We start from the raw sequence: 14,385 nt of genomic DNA, 5'->3' as shown, positions 1-14,385 counted from the left end.
TGTGCCTATGTGTACATATGTGGTAAAATCATTCACTTCATAGTCATGTGGTTTTGGGCTCAGTCTCACTGCACATCTTGGACAAGGGATTTCTACCACATTCCTAAACCAAGTAGTGCTTTATGAGTGAAATTCGGTAGTTGGAAACTGCATGGAAGCCCATTATCTATATTAGTGTTTGATTATTTCTGTCGTGCACCTCCTCTGTCAACTACTCTTTCTAGAGTTGTCCCCTGGCACCAGACCACACAGAGCCTCCAATTTCCATTTTCAAGATCAGCTCAAGTCCACTCTCTCCAACTGCTCTATTGACCCAAATACCTGGGAGACAATAGCTAAGGACTGCTCAAAGTGGTGACAGGTCATTGTCACGGGAATGGACCAGATGGAAAATAACAGACATCAAGAGGTAAAGATTAGACGCCAAAGATGCAAAGAGTGGCTTGCACTTCCTTGTCCCCATGTCAACCCTTCCCTATGATAAATGCCCCCACCCCAGTTGGACAGCTCTCCAGCTGGCCAGCTCCTGCCAAACCATCCAACCTATGCCAGCATGGAGGGTCAGTGTTAAACAATGACGATGATGTCCACTTTTTTTTTTTATTATTATAAATATGATTTGTTTTGTAGATAAGGACGGTTTACTTGGCTCGGTACCAAGTTCCCTGATCGATGTCTGGCAGGACACACTATCGCGGTGGCACACAGAAAACATCGATATTGTAAGTATTAAATTATTTATTAATTCTTCGCTGATAATAATAATAAAAATCCTTTCTACTATAGGCACAGGCCCTAAAATTTGTTGGAGAGGGACAGTTGATCACATTGACCCTAGTATTTGAATGGTATTTTAATTTATTGATTCCGAAAAGATAAAAGATAAAAGGTAAAGTCAGCCTCCCTGGAATTTGAACTCAGAATGTAAGAACAGATGAAATTTCCCTAAGCATTTTGCACAGCATGCTAACAATTCTGCCAGCTCACCACTTAATAATAATAATAATAATAATAATAATAATAAATATTCAGACAAATACATAACAAAAACACCAGGACTTACAAACACATATAACATACAGAAAATTGCACTGCTAGGCATTGCACACATCCTACGCAGAACACTTTCCATACAATAACCATCAGAGCATCACAACAAATCACAGCACATACCTAAGGCACACAGAGCTGCGCTCGGTAGTGAAGTGAAAGCACGCTATAAAAATAAAACTACTGAATAATAATAATAATATAATAATAATAATAATAAATATTCAGACAAATACATAACAAAAACACCAGGACTTACAAACACATATAACATACAGAAAATTGCACTGCTAGGCATTGCACACATCCTACGCAGAACACTTTCCATACAATAACCATCAGAGCATCACAACAAATCACAGCACATACCTAAGGCACACAGAGCTGCGCTCGGTAGTGAAGTGAAAGCACGCTATAAAAATAAAACTACTGAATAATAATAATAATAATAATAATAATGGTTTCAAATTTTGGCACAAAGCCAGCAATTTCGGAGACGGGTGTAAGTCGATTACATCAACCCCAGATTTCAACTGGTACTTACTTTATCAACTCTGAAAGGATGAGAGGCTAAGTTGACTATGGCAGAATTTGAACTGAGAATATTAAAGATGGACAAAATGCCGCTAAGTATTTTGCCTGGTACACAAATGGTTCTGCCAGCTCACTGCCTTAGGTATGAGGGAAGTATTATCCAGCTTGGAAACAGGTGACGATTAGCTACAGGAAGAGCATGTAACGGTAGAAAATCTGGCTGAAACCAATTTAATCTGATCCATGCAAGCATTAAACAAAATGTAAGTTTTTGTCTGATGCTCTGACTTGGCCACTTCCTCCACCTAGATCAAGCTTTCTGTGCAATCATGTAGTTTCAGGTCCACTCTGAATGTGTAGTAGCTTAGGCAAGACTACACTGTAAATATAGGGAGATTTGGTCACCATTTCATTTCTAGCAGGACAAGTAACCAATGAAAAACCCCTTGTCTTCATTGGTTGGAAGAAGAATGGGTGAAAACATGATTGTGACATACACTAAGTTGTATGGGACAAGCTATGATCTCTAGAGTGGCCCATGACCAATATAGGGTATATCTGGGGTATATCACCATAGCCTAAGCTTTTTACAGTGGGTTTACATTTTTCTCTTTTTTTTGTAATTTCAGCAAAATATGACGCAAGTCTGTGAAAAAGCCTACAAGCAGTATGTCAAGACACGACCACCACCGGCTGGAGAGTCTGTGAAGAGAATGAAAGAACTTGATAATGGAGCACTCAATATTGGGATCCATCCTATTTTCTGTAAGTTTTTCTGACATGTCTTTTTGATGCAGGGTGAGATGTGGATGACGGGTGGTGAGTTTGGTTCAGTTATTGTTAGATTTCAGTTTAACCTTTGAAATAATTTCAAATTTTATACTGGAATAATTAGATTTTTGTTTTTTATGCTTATGAGGTTAAATTTCTGTTTACTACAGCCACCTGTGTGTTTAGCAGTAGTCTTTTTTTTTCTATAGAAAATTTGGACTGGTCTGCTGGTGGGTTCTTCTTAAATTATATAAGCTTGTCATATATGAATTATATAAGCTTATAAATTATATAAGCTTAAATTACATAAGCTTGTCATTATATAAGCTTGTATTGGCGTTAGGAAGGGCATCCAGCTGTAGAAACACTGCCAGATCAGACTGGGCCTGGTGCAGCCTTCGGGCTTGCCAGACCCCAGTTGAACCGTCCAACCCATGATGAGGGGGTCATCACTGTGATGCACTTCACTGTAAATGAACTGCGGAGGTGATCTCCCAAAATGGCCATAGATATATGTGAATGTGGAATTTGACTGGTGATATCTGTTTATTATGAACTTTGAACGTACTTGTGTGAGGGGAGTAAAAAATTTTCCCAAATATTTAAAAAAAAATTTTTTTTTCAGATAATTAAAAAAGATTTTTTTAATATTTTAATCGTCTGATAAAAATCTTTTTAGTCAGTGGACACTTATTTTATTTTATTTTTATCTTTATTTTATATTTGTCCATTAGGCCTTTTGATAGTTTTGAAATTTTTAGTCATTATATTTAACTTTTGATAAGCTGTTCTATTTGTATTTCATTAGAATATATATATATATATTTACCTTCTGTGATTTTATGTATATGTATAATTTTTTATGTGTATGGGAACCATGGTGATTTTTATATATGATTAAATGTTTGAGGGGTGGTGGTTCTGTGTAAAGTCGTTGACCCAAATTTAATGTTTGTTCTATAACCAGTGCTTCTTTTTATATATATATATAGTTTGCATGAAGTATTGTCTGATATATATATATATATATATATATATATATATATATATATATATGTATATGTATGTATGTGTGTATCCCATCATCTGTCTGTTTTCTATGTTGGCATAGGTTGCACAATTTGACAGGAGCTGGCTAGCCAGAGGACTGTGCTAAGCTCTGCTGTCTGTTTTGGCATGGTTTCTATGGCTGGATTCCCTTCCTAATGCCAACCACTTTACTGAGTGTACCAGGTGCTTTTTATGTGGCACAAGGTCAAATCTATTTAGAATGAATGATAACAGAACAACAGTTAATGTTTTACATTGTATTTCTTTGACATTTTGGAGTTAGAGCCCTTTCGTTAGGATAGTAGGGGATATAGGAGAAGGTATAGAGCTGATATCTTTGCTCAGATTTGTGAGAGAAGGTAGTGACTTGTGCATTTATTGTTGTGAGAATGACCAATTTGCATTGTGTAGTTCTTGTTGTTTAATGAAGGTTTAAACTTATTACACTTATACATCCTGTGACTCTGATTGATATGATAAGGTCTTGAGTCTGGTAGCTCAAATCTTTCATAGCCATGGAACACAACATAGGCAATCTTAGAATTGAAGTAGCTATCTTAATAAGATGTCACATCTTCGGATTGAACCCGAAACCACGAGGTTAAAAATCCAACTATTTAACCACATCACCATACCTAGGATAAATTTATAGCTATGTTGTTGTTGACGCCACATATTGATTGGTATTCTTGCTAATTTATTCTTTCCATCTATGTGTCCTCTTCTTCAGGTGAACATATATCCAAAAATGACCTGAAACGTGCAGATTTTATGAATGCCTTACATAAGTATAAAGCCAATTTGGTGAGTGTGTTGTTGTTATTGTTATTTATCCACAGATCAGCCCCAAGATCAAAGACATTTCAGATTTGACCATTTGACAATGTTGTCCTATGTATTTATTGTTTTGTTTTGTAAAGTAGGGTGTGATGTGAGGGAAACATGGCTACTATTTCTCGCAGTTGAGTAAACTCTTTCCCTATAGATTATAGAGGCTTCTCCTTGGATTGTAAGTTATTACCTCAGCTTTATACAAGCTCCACCCTTAAAAAAAACCTATCAAATATTTGCTGGATCTCTATCACTTAGAGCAGAATTTCTCAGTGTGGGTGGTACTGTTCCCAAGGGAGCATTAAGGTTTAGGGCATGGTGAGGTAATATAATTAACATAGGCGCAGGAGTGGCTGTGTGGTAAGTAGCTTGTTTACCAACCACATGGTTCCGGGTTCAGTCCCACTGCATGGCACCTTGGGCAAGTGTCTTCTACTATAGCCTCGGGCCAACCAAAGCCTTGTGAGTGGATTTGGTAGACGGAAACTGAAAGAAGCCCGTCGTATATATGTTATATATATATATATATAATATATATATGTGTGCATGTATGTTTGTATGTCTGTGTTTGTCGCTTGACAACCGATGCTGGTGTGTTTTTGTCCCCGTCACTTAGCGGTTTGGCAAAAGAGACCGATAGAATAAGTATTAGGCTTACAAAGAATAAATCCTGGGGTCGATTTGCTCGACTAAAAGGCGGTGCTACAGCATGGCCACAGTCAAATGACTGAAACGAGTAAAAGAGTAAGAGTATACTAAATTTTACCTGTAGTTGTTAGTTATATTATACATGATAAAACTAGTAATGGTGATTAACCTTTTAGCTTTCACATTATTCTGTCAAAAGTAATGCTTATTTATTCTCATTATCTTGAATTAATCATGTATTATCTTGTAGCTTTGAGATTTTGATGAGGTAGCTCTTTCACTTGTTTCAGTCATTTGACTGTTACCATGCTGAAGCACCGCCTTTTAGTTGAGCAAATCGACCCCCCAGGATTTATTCTTTGTAAGCCTAGTACTTATTCTATCGGTCTCTTTTGCCAAACTGCTAAGTTATGGGGACGTAAACACACCAGCATCGGTTGTCAAGTGATGTTGGGAGGACAACACACACACATACATATTGTTACGGTTGGCTAAGTGCATTTCTGGTGACCCACTTAGGAATTATGGTTCCAGCATGTCTGGTAAAAATGTGACGGGTCCTTTGTCTACTGGGAGATTAATGAGACCTTTCTGGCCTTGTGCGGTCGATTGGAGGTCATTCTAACCATCCCTTGAAGAAGTGAAGAGGAGGACAGATTAAGGGAATCTAAGAGCAGATGGAGGGGGTATTGACAGTAGGAGAGAAGGACAGGCAGAGAGTTTGGTAGAGCTGTCATGAGAGAAATAGAGTATAAGACTAAGGGACAGATAGAAAGGCTAAGAGACAGCAGGCGATATAGATAGGGTATAAGGACCAGGGCAGTTAGAAAGGGTAAGAGCGATATAGACAGAGGGAGATGAGGGGAGTGGAAGAAGGACAGAGACGAAGTGAGGTCTGGCAGTTCGGAGTTGGTCGTCAAAAAGGGCAGTCGTTGAGCGGTCGTCGAAGAACACAGACGGATCTTGGAGTCGCTGGCCGGTCCTCGAAGAAGACAGACAGACCTTGGATTTAAGGAGCAAGCGTTGGAATTCTTAGGAGCAAGTTGGATGCGAGAAAGCTTGGCGGCACAGAAGGGAATTAGCAGTATTCAGAGGAATTAGCAGTATTGAGAGGAATGGGACACTGGCAGATTCAATTAGGAATTGAGGTATGTGTTTGTGCATTGATATGTGTCACGGTGTATTGAACAGTGAAAAGAACAGTCAAGGACTCTGTCGATGTGGTCGATAAAGGACATTGTGAAGAAGAAGAGTAAAGGACTTGTTGATTGTGATGTTTAGGAAGAGACTTTAAAGAACTGTTGTCTTGGGACGTGTACTCTTGAATTGTTACATGATGTTGTATTATGTATTGAGTAGTCACGTGCATGCTTTGATGTATCTTGATGTTGTAACAATTGTAATTGTCGTATAAACTGTTGTTTGAATATAAGCCAGTGTTGCCAGTTGTTGCCTTGCCTCTTTGGGTTGTATCTCGGGTTGTGCCTCTGTATCTCTGTGCTGTTGAGGTTGTGGCAGTATCTATCTGTATCTCCTCTCTCCGCCTCTTTGGGTTCCATGGCGGAACTTGTGTGAGCCGTTCGGGACGGGCGACGACGGGTGATTCCGTAACAATATATATATATATATATATATATACATACACATATATACTCTGGGCTTCTTTCAGTTTCCGTTTATCAAATCCATTCACAAGGTTTTGGTCGGCCCGAGGTTATAGTAGAAGACACTTGCCCAAGGTACCATGCAGTGGGACGGAACCCGGAACCATGTGGTTTGTAAGCAAGCTACTTACTACACAGCCACTCCTACGCCTATAACTGTTAATTTTTTAAAATGACATTGCAGGTAGGTCTGAGAAATCTGATCTGACCAGATTGAACATAAAACAGGGAAAATATTTTGGCTGGATATGGCTGGTTTAAATGCTGAAGGGGGCAAAATAAAATGAAATATCAAGCACAGGGAAGTCTTTAACTTGCAATGTATAAAGTAAATTTACAAATTTTGTCTTAATTAATTATTATTCTAATTATCTAATTATTCTAATTATCATTGTTGTTGTTATAAAAAAAAATTACCTTACAGACGGTGTTTGAAATTTGTGCCAACAACAAAAGTACGAAACAGCTGGAGATGATGAAAGAGAAGAGGAGACACCACGATCGTACAATCAAGCGGACCATCACCAAGAAGGAAGACAAGATCGCCGAAGAAGAGATGATGAAGGCGGATGCTAATCCAGAAAGTTCTGTAACAGCTGCTAATGATGCTGTTGATGAAGCTAACATTGAGGTAAATATTTGCTTATCTCCTTTCGCCCATTCTCATGTCCATCAATTGATGTTTGCCTTCCGTTGTGGCTTAGGTTGGATGGTAGAAGCGTTAGCACGTCGGGCGAAATACTTAGCGGTATTTCGTCTGCCGTTACGTTGTGAGTTCAAATTCCGCCGAGGTCGACTTTACCTTTCATCCTTTCGGGGTCGATAAATTAAGTACCAGTTACGCACTGGGGTCGATGTAATCGACTCAATACCTATGTCTGTCCTTGTTTGTCCCTTCTATGTTTAGCCCCTTGTGGGTAATAAAGAAATAGGTTTGAGAGCAACTGACACATAAGAGGACTGCTTCATACTCCAATGTCTACTTTGGCATGGTTTCTATGTCTGGTGGCCCTTTCTTGTGCCAAACACTTTACAGGGCCTACTGAGGGGTTTTCATTTTTCTTATGGTGGTACCAGCACAAGTGAAGATAGCCTCGTAACTGGCCTAAAACTGCAGTTTTACTGTTTTGCTCATTTCAGTCATTTGACTGCAGCCATGCTGGAGCACCGCCTTTAGTCAAGCAAATCGACCCCCAGGACTTACTCTTTGGAAGCCTAGTACTTATTCTATTGGTCTCTTTTGCTGAACCGCTAAGTTACAGGGACGTAAACACACCACCATTAGTTGTCAAGCGATGTTGGGGGGACAAACACAGGCACACAAAAATATACCTTAACTGTCACCAGCTCTCACCTGATTCCAAGCAAGGTAATAAGACATGATTGGAATAAATCTAAAGTCTTGTTTGGCCTGATTAGAAATTATTATTGTTTTTAAATTCTTTTCTTTTCTTTTCTTTTTTGAAGTCTAATTCCTGCTATTATTTTCAGGATGTTTTCAGCTCTGTAGTTGTGTCAAAACCATCAAAGAAGGCTTTTGTGAAAAAGATGAAGAATGCAAAATCTGCAAAGTCAGTGAAAGATGAAGAGAACTATGTTCGATATTGTCCTGCTGATTATAACAGTGAGAAGTCGTAAGTTCATCACTGCTTTCATTCTATTATTTTTTCTCTCTCTCTCTCTTTTTTTTGGGGGGTTTCAGCACAGACTGTAAAGTGGTTGGTGTTTGGAAGAGCATCCAGCAGATATTGGAGTTTAGTGCAGTTTTTGATCTCATCAAATTCTGTTGAAATGTCCAAGCCAGACCATCATGGAACATGGATGTTAAATAATAATATCGATGATGATGATGATATAGATTCGGTTGCTGTTTCTAAATCCTGTATGCATATACACTGATTTAAGTAGTAAGACTGCCCCAGCTAAAACAAACTTAATGACGAGACTCTGTTTCCATTGCGAAAATAGCTGAAGTCCCTAACAACAGAACAAGTAATGAAGACGTATGATCTCTAGAGGTGAACTGGGGAATGATGGAAATGCCAGATAGACTGACTATGAAAGCACAAGCTCAAGCAATACCTGGGTTGATGGCACTTTGTTGCAGTTTCATTGCCTGATCCTGCAGGTCACATTTCATTTATGTTGTAGTTGATACCTTTGAGACCACAATGTGTGGATCACTTCCTGACAAGTTGAGATCCGTCCTAATTAATACTATGCCAGTGGCATTTCTCCATCATAGAATCAAGAAGCTGGCAACACATTCATGCATGCTTGCAGTGGACTTCTTTCAGTTTTCATCTACCAAATTTATTCACAACGCTTTTATCAGTCTGGGGCTAATAGCTGAAAGTTATACTTACCTAAAGTACCATGCAGAGGGATTGAACCTGAAGCTACATGATGGGCAAGCAAATCTCTCAACTATACAGCCATACCTGAAGCTGCTTATTTTCCTAATTGCAAATTCAAAAATATTTACAAAATTTTATTAAGACACATAATCAGTACATTCTACTAGAAATATGGTTGCAAAATCATTGTTGGTCATTTCTAAATCTACTCTTTTTCCAGTTTGCCATTGGGGTGGATACGAGAGGCTGGTATGCATGGATAACTGCTGGTCTTCCATAAACAATCTTGCCCAGACTTGTGCCTCAGAGGGGAATTTTCTAGGTGCAATCCCATGGTCATTCATGATTGCAGGGAGTCTTTACCATAGGGCTGGATGAAAGTTATGGCTAGATACACTTTTGTCACCAACCCCCTTTTTTTTTACTCATGTAGGCTTGAGAAGACACGTTAAGCTTAGCAAAATCATAGTTGTGGCCAGTGCCACATATAAGTCATCCGTGCTGGTGACATGTTAAAGGTACCCGTGTCAGTGACTTGTAAGAAGAAACCCCGTACACACTGTGGAGTGGTTGGTGTAAGGAAGGGCATCCAGCCATAGAAACCAAACCAAAATAGAATTGAGCCCAATGCAGCTCTCCAGCTTACCAGCCCCACTCAAACCATCTTACCCACGATAGCATGGGAAACAAATGTTAAACGATGATGTTGATAGGCTATTCTTATTCCACCTCATTTCAACGATCCTTTCCCCTTTCCTAGTGAAGGCACATGGCTTAGTGGTTAGAGCGTTGGGCTCACAATCATAAGGTTGTGAGTTTGATTCTCAGACTGTTGTGTGTTGTTTTTTTGAGCAAGACGCTTTATTTCACACTGCCTCAGTTCACTCAGCTGTAGAAATGAGTTGCGACGTAACTGGTGCTAAGCTATATTGGCCTTTGCCTTTTCCCTTGGATAACATCAGTGGAGAGGGGAGACTGGTATCCATGGGTGACTGCTGGTCTTCTATAAATAACCTTGCACAGACTTGTTCCTTGGAGGGGAACTTTCTAGGTGCAATCCCATGGTCATTCATGACCAAAGAGAGACACCCATGCATCTCTTCTACAGCATGACACCAGTTTCTTCTTTTCATACGTTAAACCTCTCTGCACCCGGCACAAAGTTACCTCCCTCTGTGAAAGAATCTTGTCTTGCATGTTACTCAATGATCCCATTCGTGCTGGTGCCATGTAAAAAGCACCCAGTATACTCCATAAAGTGATTGGCATTAGGAAGGACATTCATCTATAGAAACCCCTGCCAAAGAAGACATTAGGGACCAACATAGCCCTCAAGCTCGTCAGATCATGTCATACTTGTCCAGCCATAGAAACATTGCCAAAGCAGACATTAAGGACCAACATAGCCCTAAAGCTCGTCAGATCCTGTTGAACTGGCCAACCCTCTCCGGCAACAGACTCAGGCATTAAATGACGATGATGGTCTTCACATGAAATCTATGAAACTGGTGTAGAGTTACAAAACATTTTGTTTACAAGAAATACAACCTCTGTCACTGTTTATGCTCACATGGGAAGATACCAGGAAAGATTCACAGATGTACACACACACACACACACACACACACACGCACACACATATTTACTTACACACACAGATGCTCACTTACCTTACTCACACACACATGTATACATGATAAATTTCCACAGTTTTTGTCCATGAAATTTTGCCCTAATGTTTTCATGTTTTTTTGTTCTTATCTTTTAAAATTTTTTTTTCTTCTCTCAGCCTTAACATTGAAAACAACTTTCAAAACGAGGCCACAGCATGTGGGTTTGAGGTTACTGGAGACGAAGTGAATCAAATGCAGAAGATGCAGTATAAAATGAAATGGTAATTCATTTGAGTTTCTCTTTTTGCTGTGGTGGTGGTGGTGGTGGTGGTGGTTCAGACACACATACGTGTGTGCATGTCTTTTTCTGTCTTTGTTCCCCGTCACCCCTTGACAGTTGTTGGTGTGTTTATGTCCCCATAATTTAACAGTTTGGCAAAAGCTACTGATAGAATAAGAACCAGGCTTAGAAAATAAATACTAGGGTTGAGTTGTTCAGCTAAAATTCCTTAAGGCAGTGCTTCAGCATGGCTGCTGTCTAATGACTGAAACAAGTAAAAGATAGAAGAAAGATTTGTATGTATGTAAACATGCAAGAATTTTCCTGGGTTGTGTTACCAACCCAGGAAAATTCTTGCATGTTTACAGCCAGGTTGGTAATAAAAGGGTTAATTCCCAATCACATAGTCTTGGGGTTCAGTCCCATGGGCAATACCTTGGACAATTATCTTCTACAATAACAGCTAAAATAACCCAATCAAATTTAAATGTGAATTTCAGTGCAAATCTCATTAGTACATTCAGAAAAACATGACTTCACTATTTAAGCAATTGAGTTACCCTATTTGACATTATTTTACTTGATATCTTAGCACTGCAAAGTTTTGGAGATTCCCCCACCCCCCCCCACTTCGATTTTTTTGAAATGTTTCACTATTGGTGAAAAGATATGTATGTATGTATGTATGTCTGCGTGCATGCATGTGTGTGTGTGTGTGTATAAAGTAACTGTTTTTAAGAAAATGGTTGATAGTGACTTTGAAATTTTGCTTATGTTAATCTGTTTTGTCCTCTTTGTTATAGGGATCGGAAAAAGAAGAAGTTTTTATCAAAGAATGCTGTCCTGAGCAAGGAACCAAAGAAAGTAAGGACTGAGAGTGGAGCCTTAATTCCAGCATCATACAAATCCAACTTATATCCTTTGTTTATGTTCAACATCAGCTTGTGTCCCCTAACCTGATGGTACCATTATAGCTGCCAGCTTTCACCAATGAAAGCATCTGGCTGTTCTTATTATTAACCGTTTTGTTACCATATTTCTGTTTAAATGCTCTACCTATAATTTTGACATCCCATGATACTTTTGAAAATAATGGAGACTTTAGTAAAATAACTTGGTCATTTTTATGTATTTGTTTTGCTAGATTCTTGACATGAAACAAATTTCTTGATGTGAAGTATGAAAGTGCATACACACACACACAACACACACACGTATCGTGTTAGATATATTAGTGTCTTGACATCTTGTGATAATTGTAAACAAGTGTCACATACAAGTAGTGTATTTGTTTCCAGTTTTCCATGGAAACATGTCTGGAGATATTTTTGGGTTGTCCGGAAAGTTTGTGCCGATTTATGTATATATATGTATATAATGCATATATATGTACATATATATTTAATGTGTATGTATATATATATAATGTGTGCATATGTGATTGGATTGAACTGAAAATTTGCACACCTATGTTAAAAGTGCTGGCAAGTTTGCATAACAATTTTAAGTTTATTCATTTGAAACGCGTGGTCTCCAGAGCAACATTCTTCATCTTTTAAAATGTGGCCCGCGTAGACCCGAATGAAACCGGGTTATAAATACCGAAACAAGTAAAACAATAATAATGTATTTTAATCCCGAGCAAGGCTGGGTTTGTCTTCTAGTATATATATATATATATATATATCTGTGTGGTTTCTGTGAATGAGATTGTATTATTTTCCCTCCTTTTCGTGTGTATTTGCTGACTGTAAACAACAGTCTTACTGTTGATACAAGCAGCGTCCTTCGCTTACAATCCACCACCAATGCATGCCAGAGCTTCTTGGATATAGTACATGATCTTTGTAAACAAAAGGCTCATTCATACGGTGTTGTTTGTTTCCTTAATTCCTATCACTTATGAACAGTGGAAGAAGCACAACAAGATAGAAGAACAAGAAGATGATGATGATGATAATGATGGTGGTGGAATCATTCCAGCCAAAATGGAAACGGAATCTGCCACTGCTGAAGAGAAACACATAAAGGTGTTTGGTTTAAACAAAAGACGTAAGAGACAAAACCATTTCTATTTCATTTTTACCTGAAGCTTTTCTTCTACAATCTTTTTTTATTTCAATAAGCATAGGCATGGCTATGTGGTTAAAATGTTCACTTCCTAAGCATGTGATTTCAGGTTCAGTTCCATTGCTTGACACCTTGGACAAGTGTCTTCTAACATTGTGATTTTTGTCCTTGGATAGCTACTGTTGTTTCCTATTTGCTTTCCTCTAGAAGGTATGAAAAATGGCTAATATTTCCTTCAACCCAAATGTAAATAAACCCAATCTGTTTCTTAAACGAGGGACATATTCATACGGCACAGAATGTTTTCACCTCAATAGACGGTCATTGATTGGTTGAAATTGCCGAAATGCAAGAAATTAAAGACCAAATATCTTACAAACTATAGAATTTTCTCAACAAAGCCCAGAGAAAAAGATGTTTTATAAACACATTCTACCAGTATACGAAGTTTAAAATTTTTTAGCTACCTAGAAATTATGTTAAAAACTGCCGTTCAAACCGAAAAGATCCACATTTTGTGTATAATAACTAAGGGAGATAAGTCCAATTTGATCACTTTCTTTCTCATTCTTTCACTTTTTCTCCATCATAGGAATGGGCAAACCTGATGAAGACGCTCCAAATGCTTTAGGCAATAAGAAACGGAGATTCAAAAATAAAGAGCGGAAGAATGCTCAGCAGATCCTGAAGAGTCGCCGAGTAAAGGCACAGAAACGGTCGTACCAGAAGTACCGGCAAGGAGAGAATTTGAAACGCAAGAAGAAAAACAAAAAAAATTCAAAATAATAGTAAAAAATTTAATAAAAGAAATAAATAAAATGTTGAGTTGAATTTTTTTTTAAATTATGAATTAATACTGAAGGCTTAGTCATCATCATCATCATCTCTCTTTTACTTGTTTCAGTCATTTGACTGTGGCCATATATATATGTGTGTGTGTGTGTGTGTTTACATTTGTGCTTCTTCAAAATTCAAGAGCTACAAGATGTCCCTCTCGAATCATCCTCTCTGGAATGTTGAAGATTACTACCACCCCTTCCTCCCCTTCCCCCCTCTCTGGAATGTTGAAGATTTCTACCTCCCCTTCCCCCACTCTAATGTTGAAGATTTCTACCTCCCCTTCCCCCTCTCTGAAAGGTTGAAGATTTCTACCTCCCCTTCCCCTTCTCTAATGTTGAAGATTTCTACCTCCCCTTCCTCCCCTTCCCTCTCTCAAATCCCCCTCTCTGGAAGGTTGAAGATTTCTACCTCCCCTTCCCCCTCTGTGGAATAATTCCAGCCAAAATAGAATGATTGTAAAATGAGTGTATCATTTATTTCCATTCTCTAGTAATGCATACAGCTGTGGGGAAATATTATGTTGACTGGAATCAAGGAGGGCATCTAACCATAACCAAATTGTTTTTTACTGTTGACACTCAAGTGTGGTGAAGCATTGGTCCTTTCTTGAAGTAAGCCCCATAAAAAGTAATCGAGAAGGTTGAGATTTGGGCTATTACTGGGCCAGATGTTAGCCC

At 38.5% G+C, this 14,385-nt stretch overlaps 1 protein-coding gene across 1 annotated transcript in view; it reads left to right on the top strand.

Moving 5' to 3' along the window:
• LOC115223397 (ATP-dependent RNA helicase DDX54) overlaps positions 1–13,687 on the top strand; it is a 31,334-nt gene extending 17,647 nt beyond the window's left edge. Inside the window, exons 12-20 of the mRNA XM_029793910.2 lie at positions 631–722; positions 2,214–2,349; positions 4,136–4,209; positions 6,973–7,179; positions 8,040–8,182; positions 10,695–10,799; positions 11,602–11,712; positions 12,699–12,850; positions 13,461–13,687. Of these exons, the coding sequence (XP_029649770.2) occupies positions 631–722; positions 2,214–2,349; positions 4,136–4,209; positions 6,973–7,179; positions 8,040–8,182; positions 10,695–10,799; positions 11,602–11,712; positions 12,699–12,850; positions 13,461–13,654 (1,214 nt within the window). The 3' untranslated portion in view covers positions 13,655–13,687. The remainder of the gene's footprint in view (positions 1–630; positions 723–2,213; positions 2,350–4,135; positions 4,210–6,972; positions 7,180–8,039; positions 8,183–10,694; positions 10,800–11,601; positions 11,713–12,698; positions 12,851–13,460) is intronic.
• Positions 13,688–14,385: the final 698 nt, after the last annotated feature.

This window comes from Octopus sinensis, linkage group LG23 (assembly GCF_006345805.1).
Source record: "Octopus sinensis linkage group LG23, ASM634580v1, whole genome shotgun sequence".
In the NCBI taxonomy this organism is placed as follows: domain Eukaryota; kingdom Metazoa; phylum Mollusca; class Cephalopoda; order Octopoda; family Octopodidae; genus Octopus; species Octopus sinensis.
This window is presented reverse-complemented; position numbering and strand designations above follow the sequence as displayed.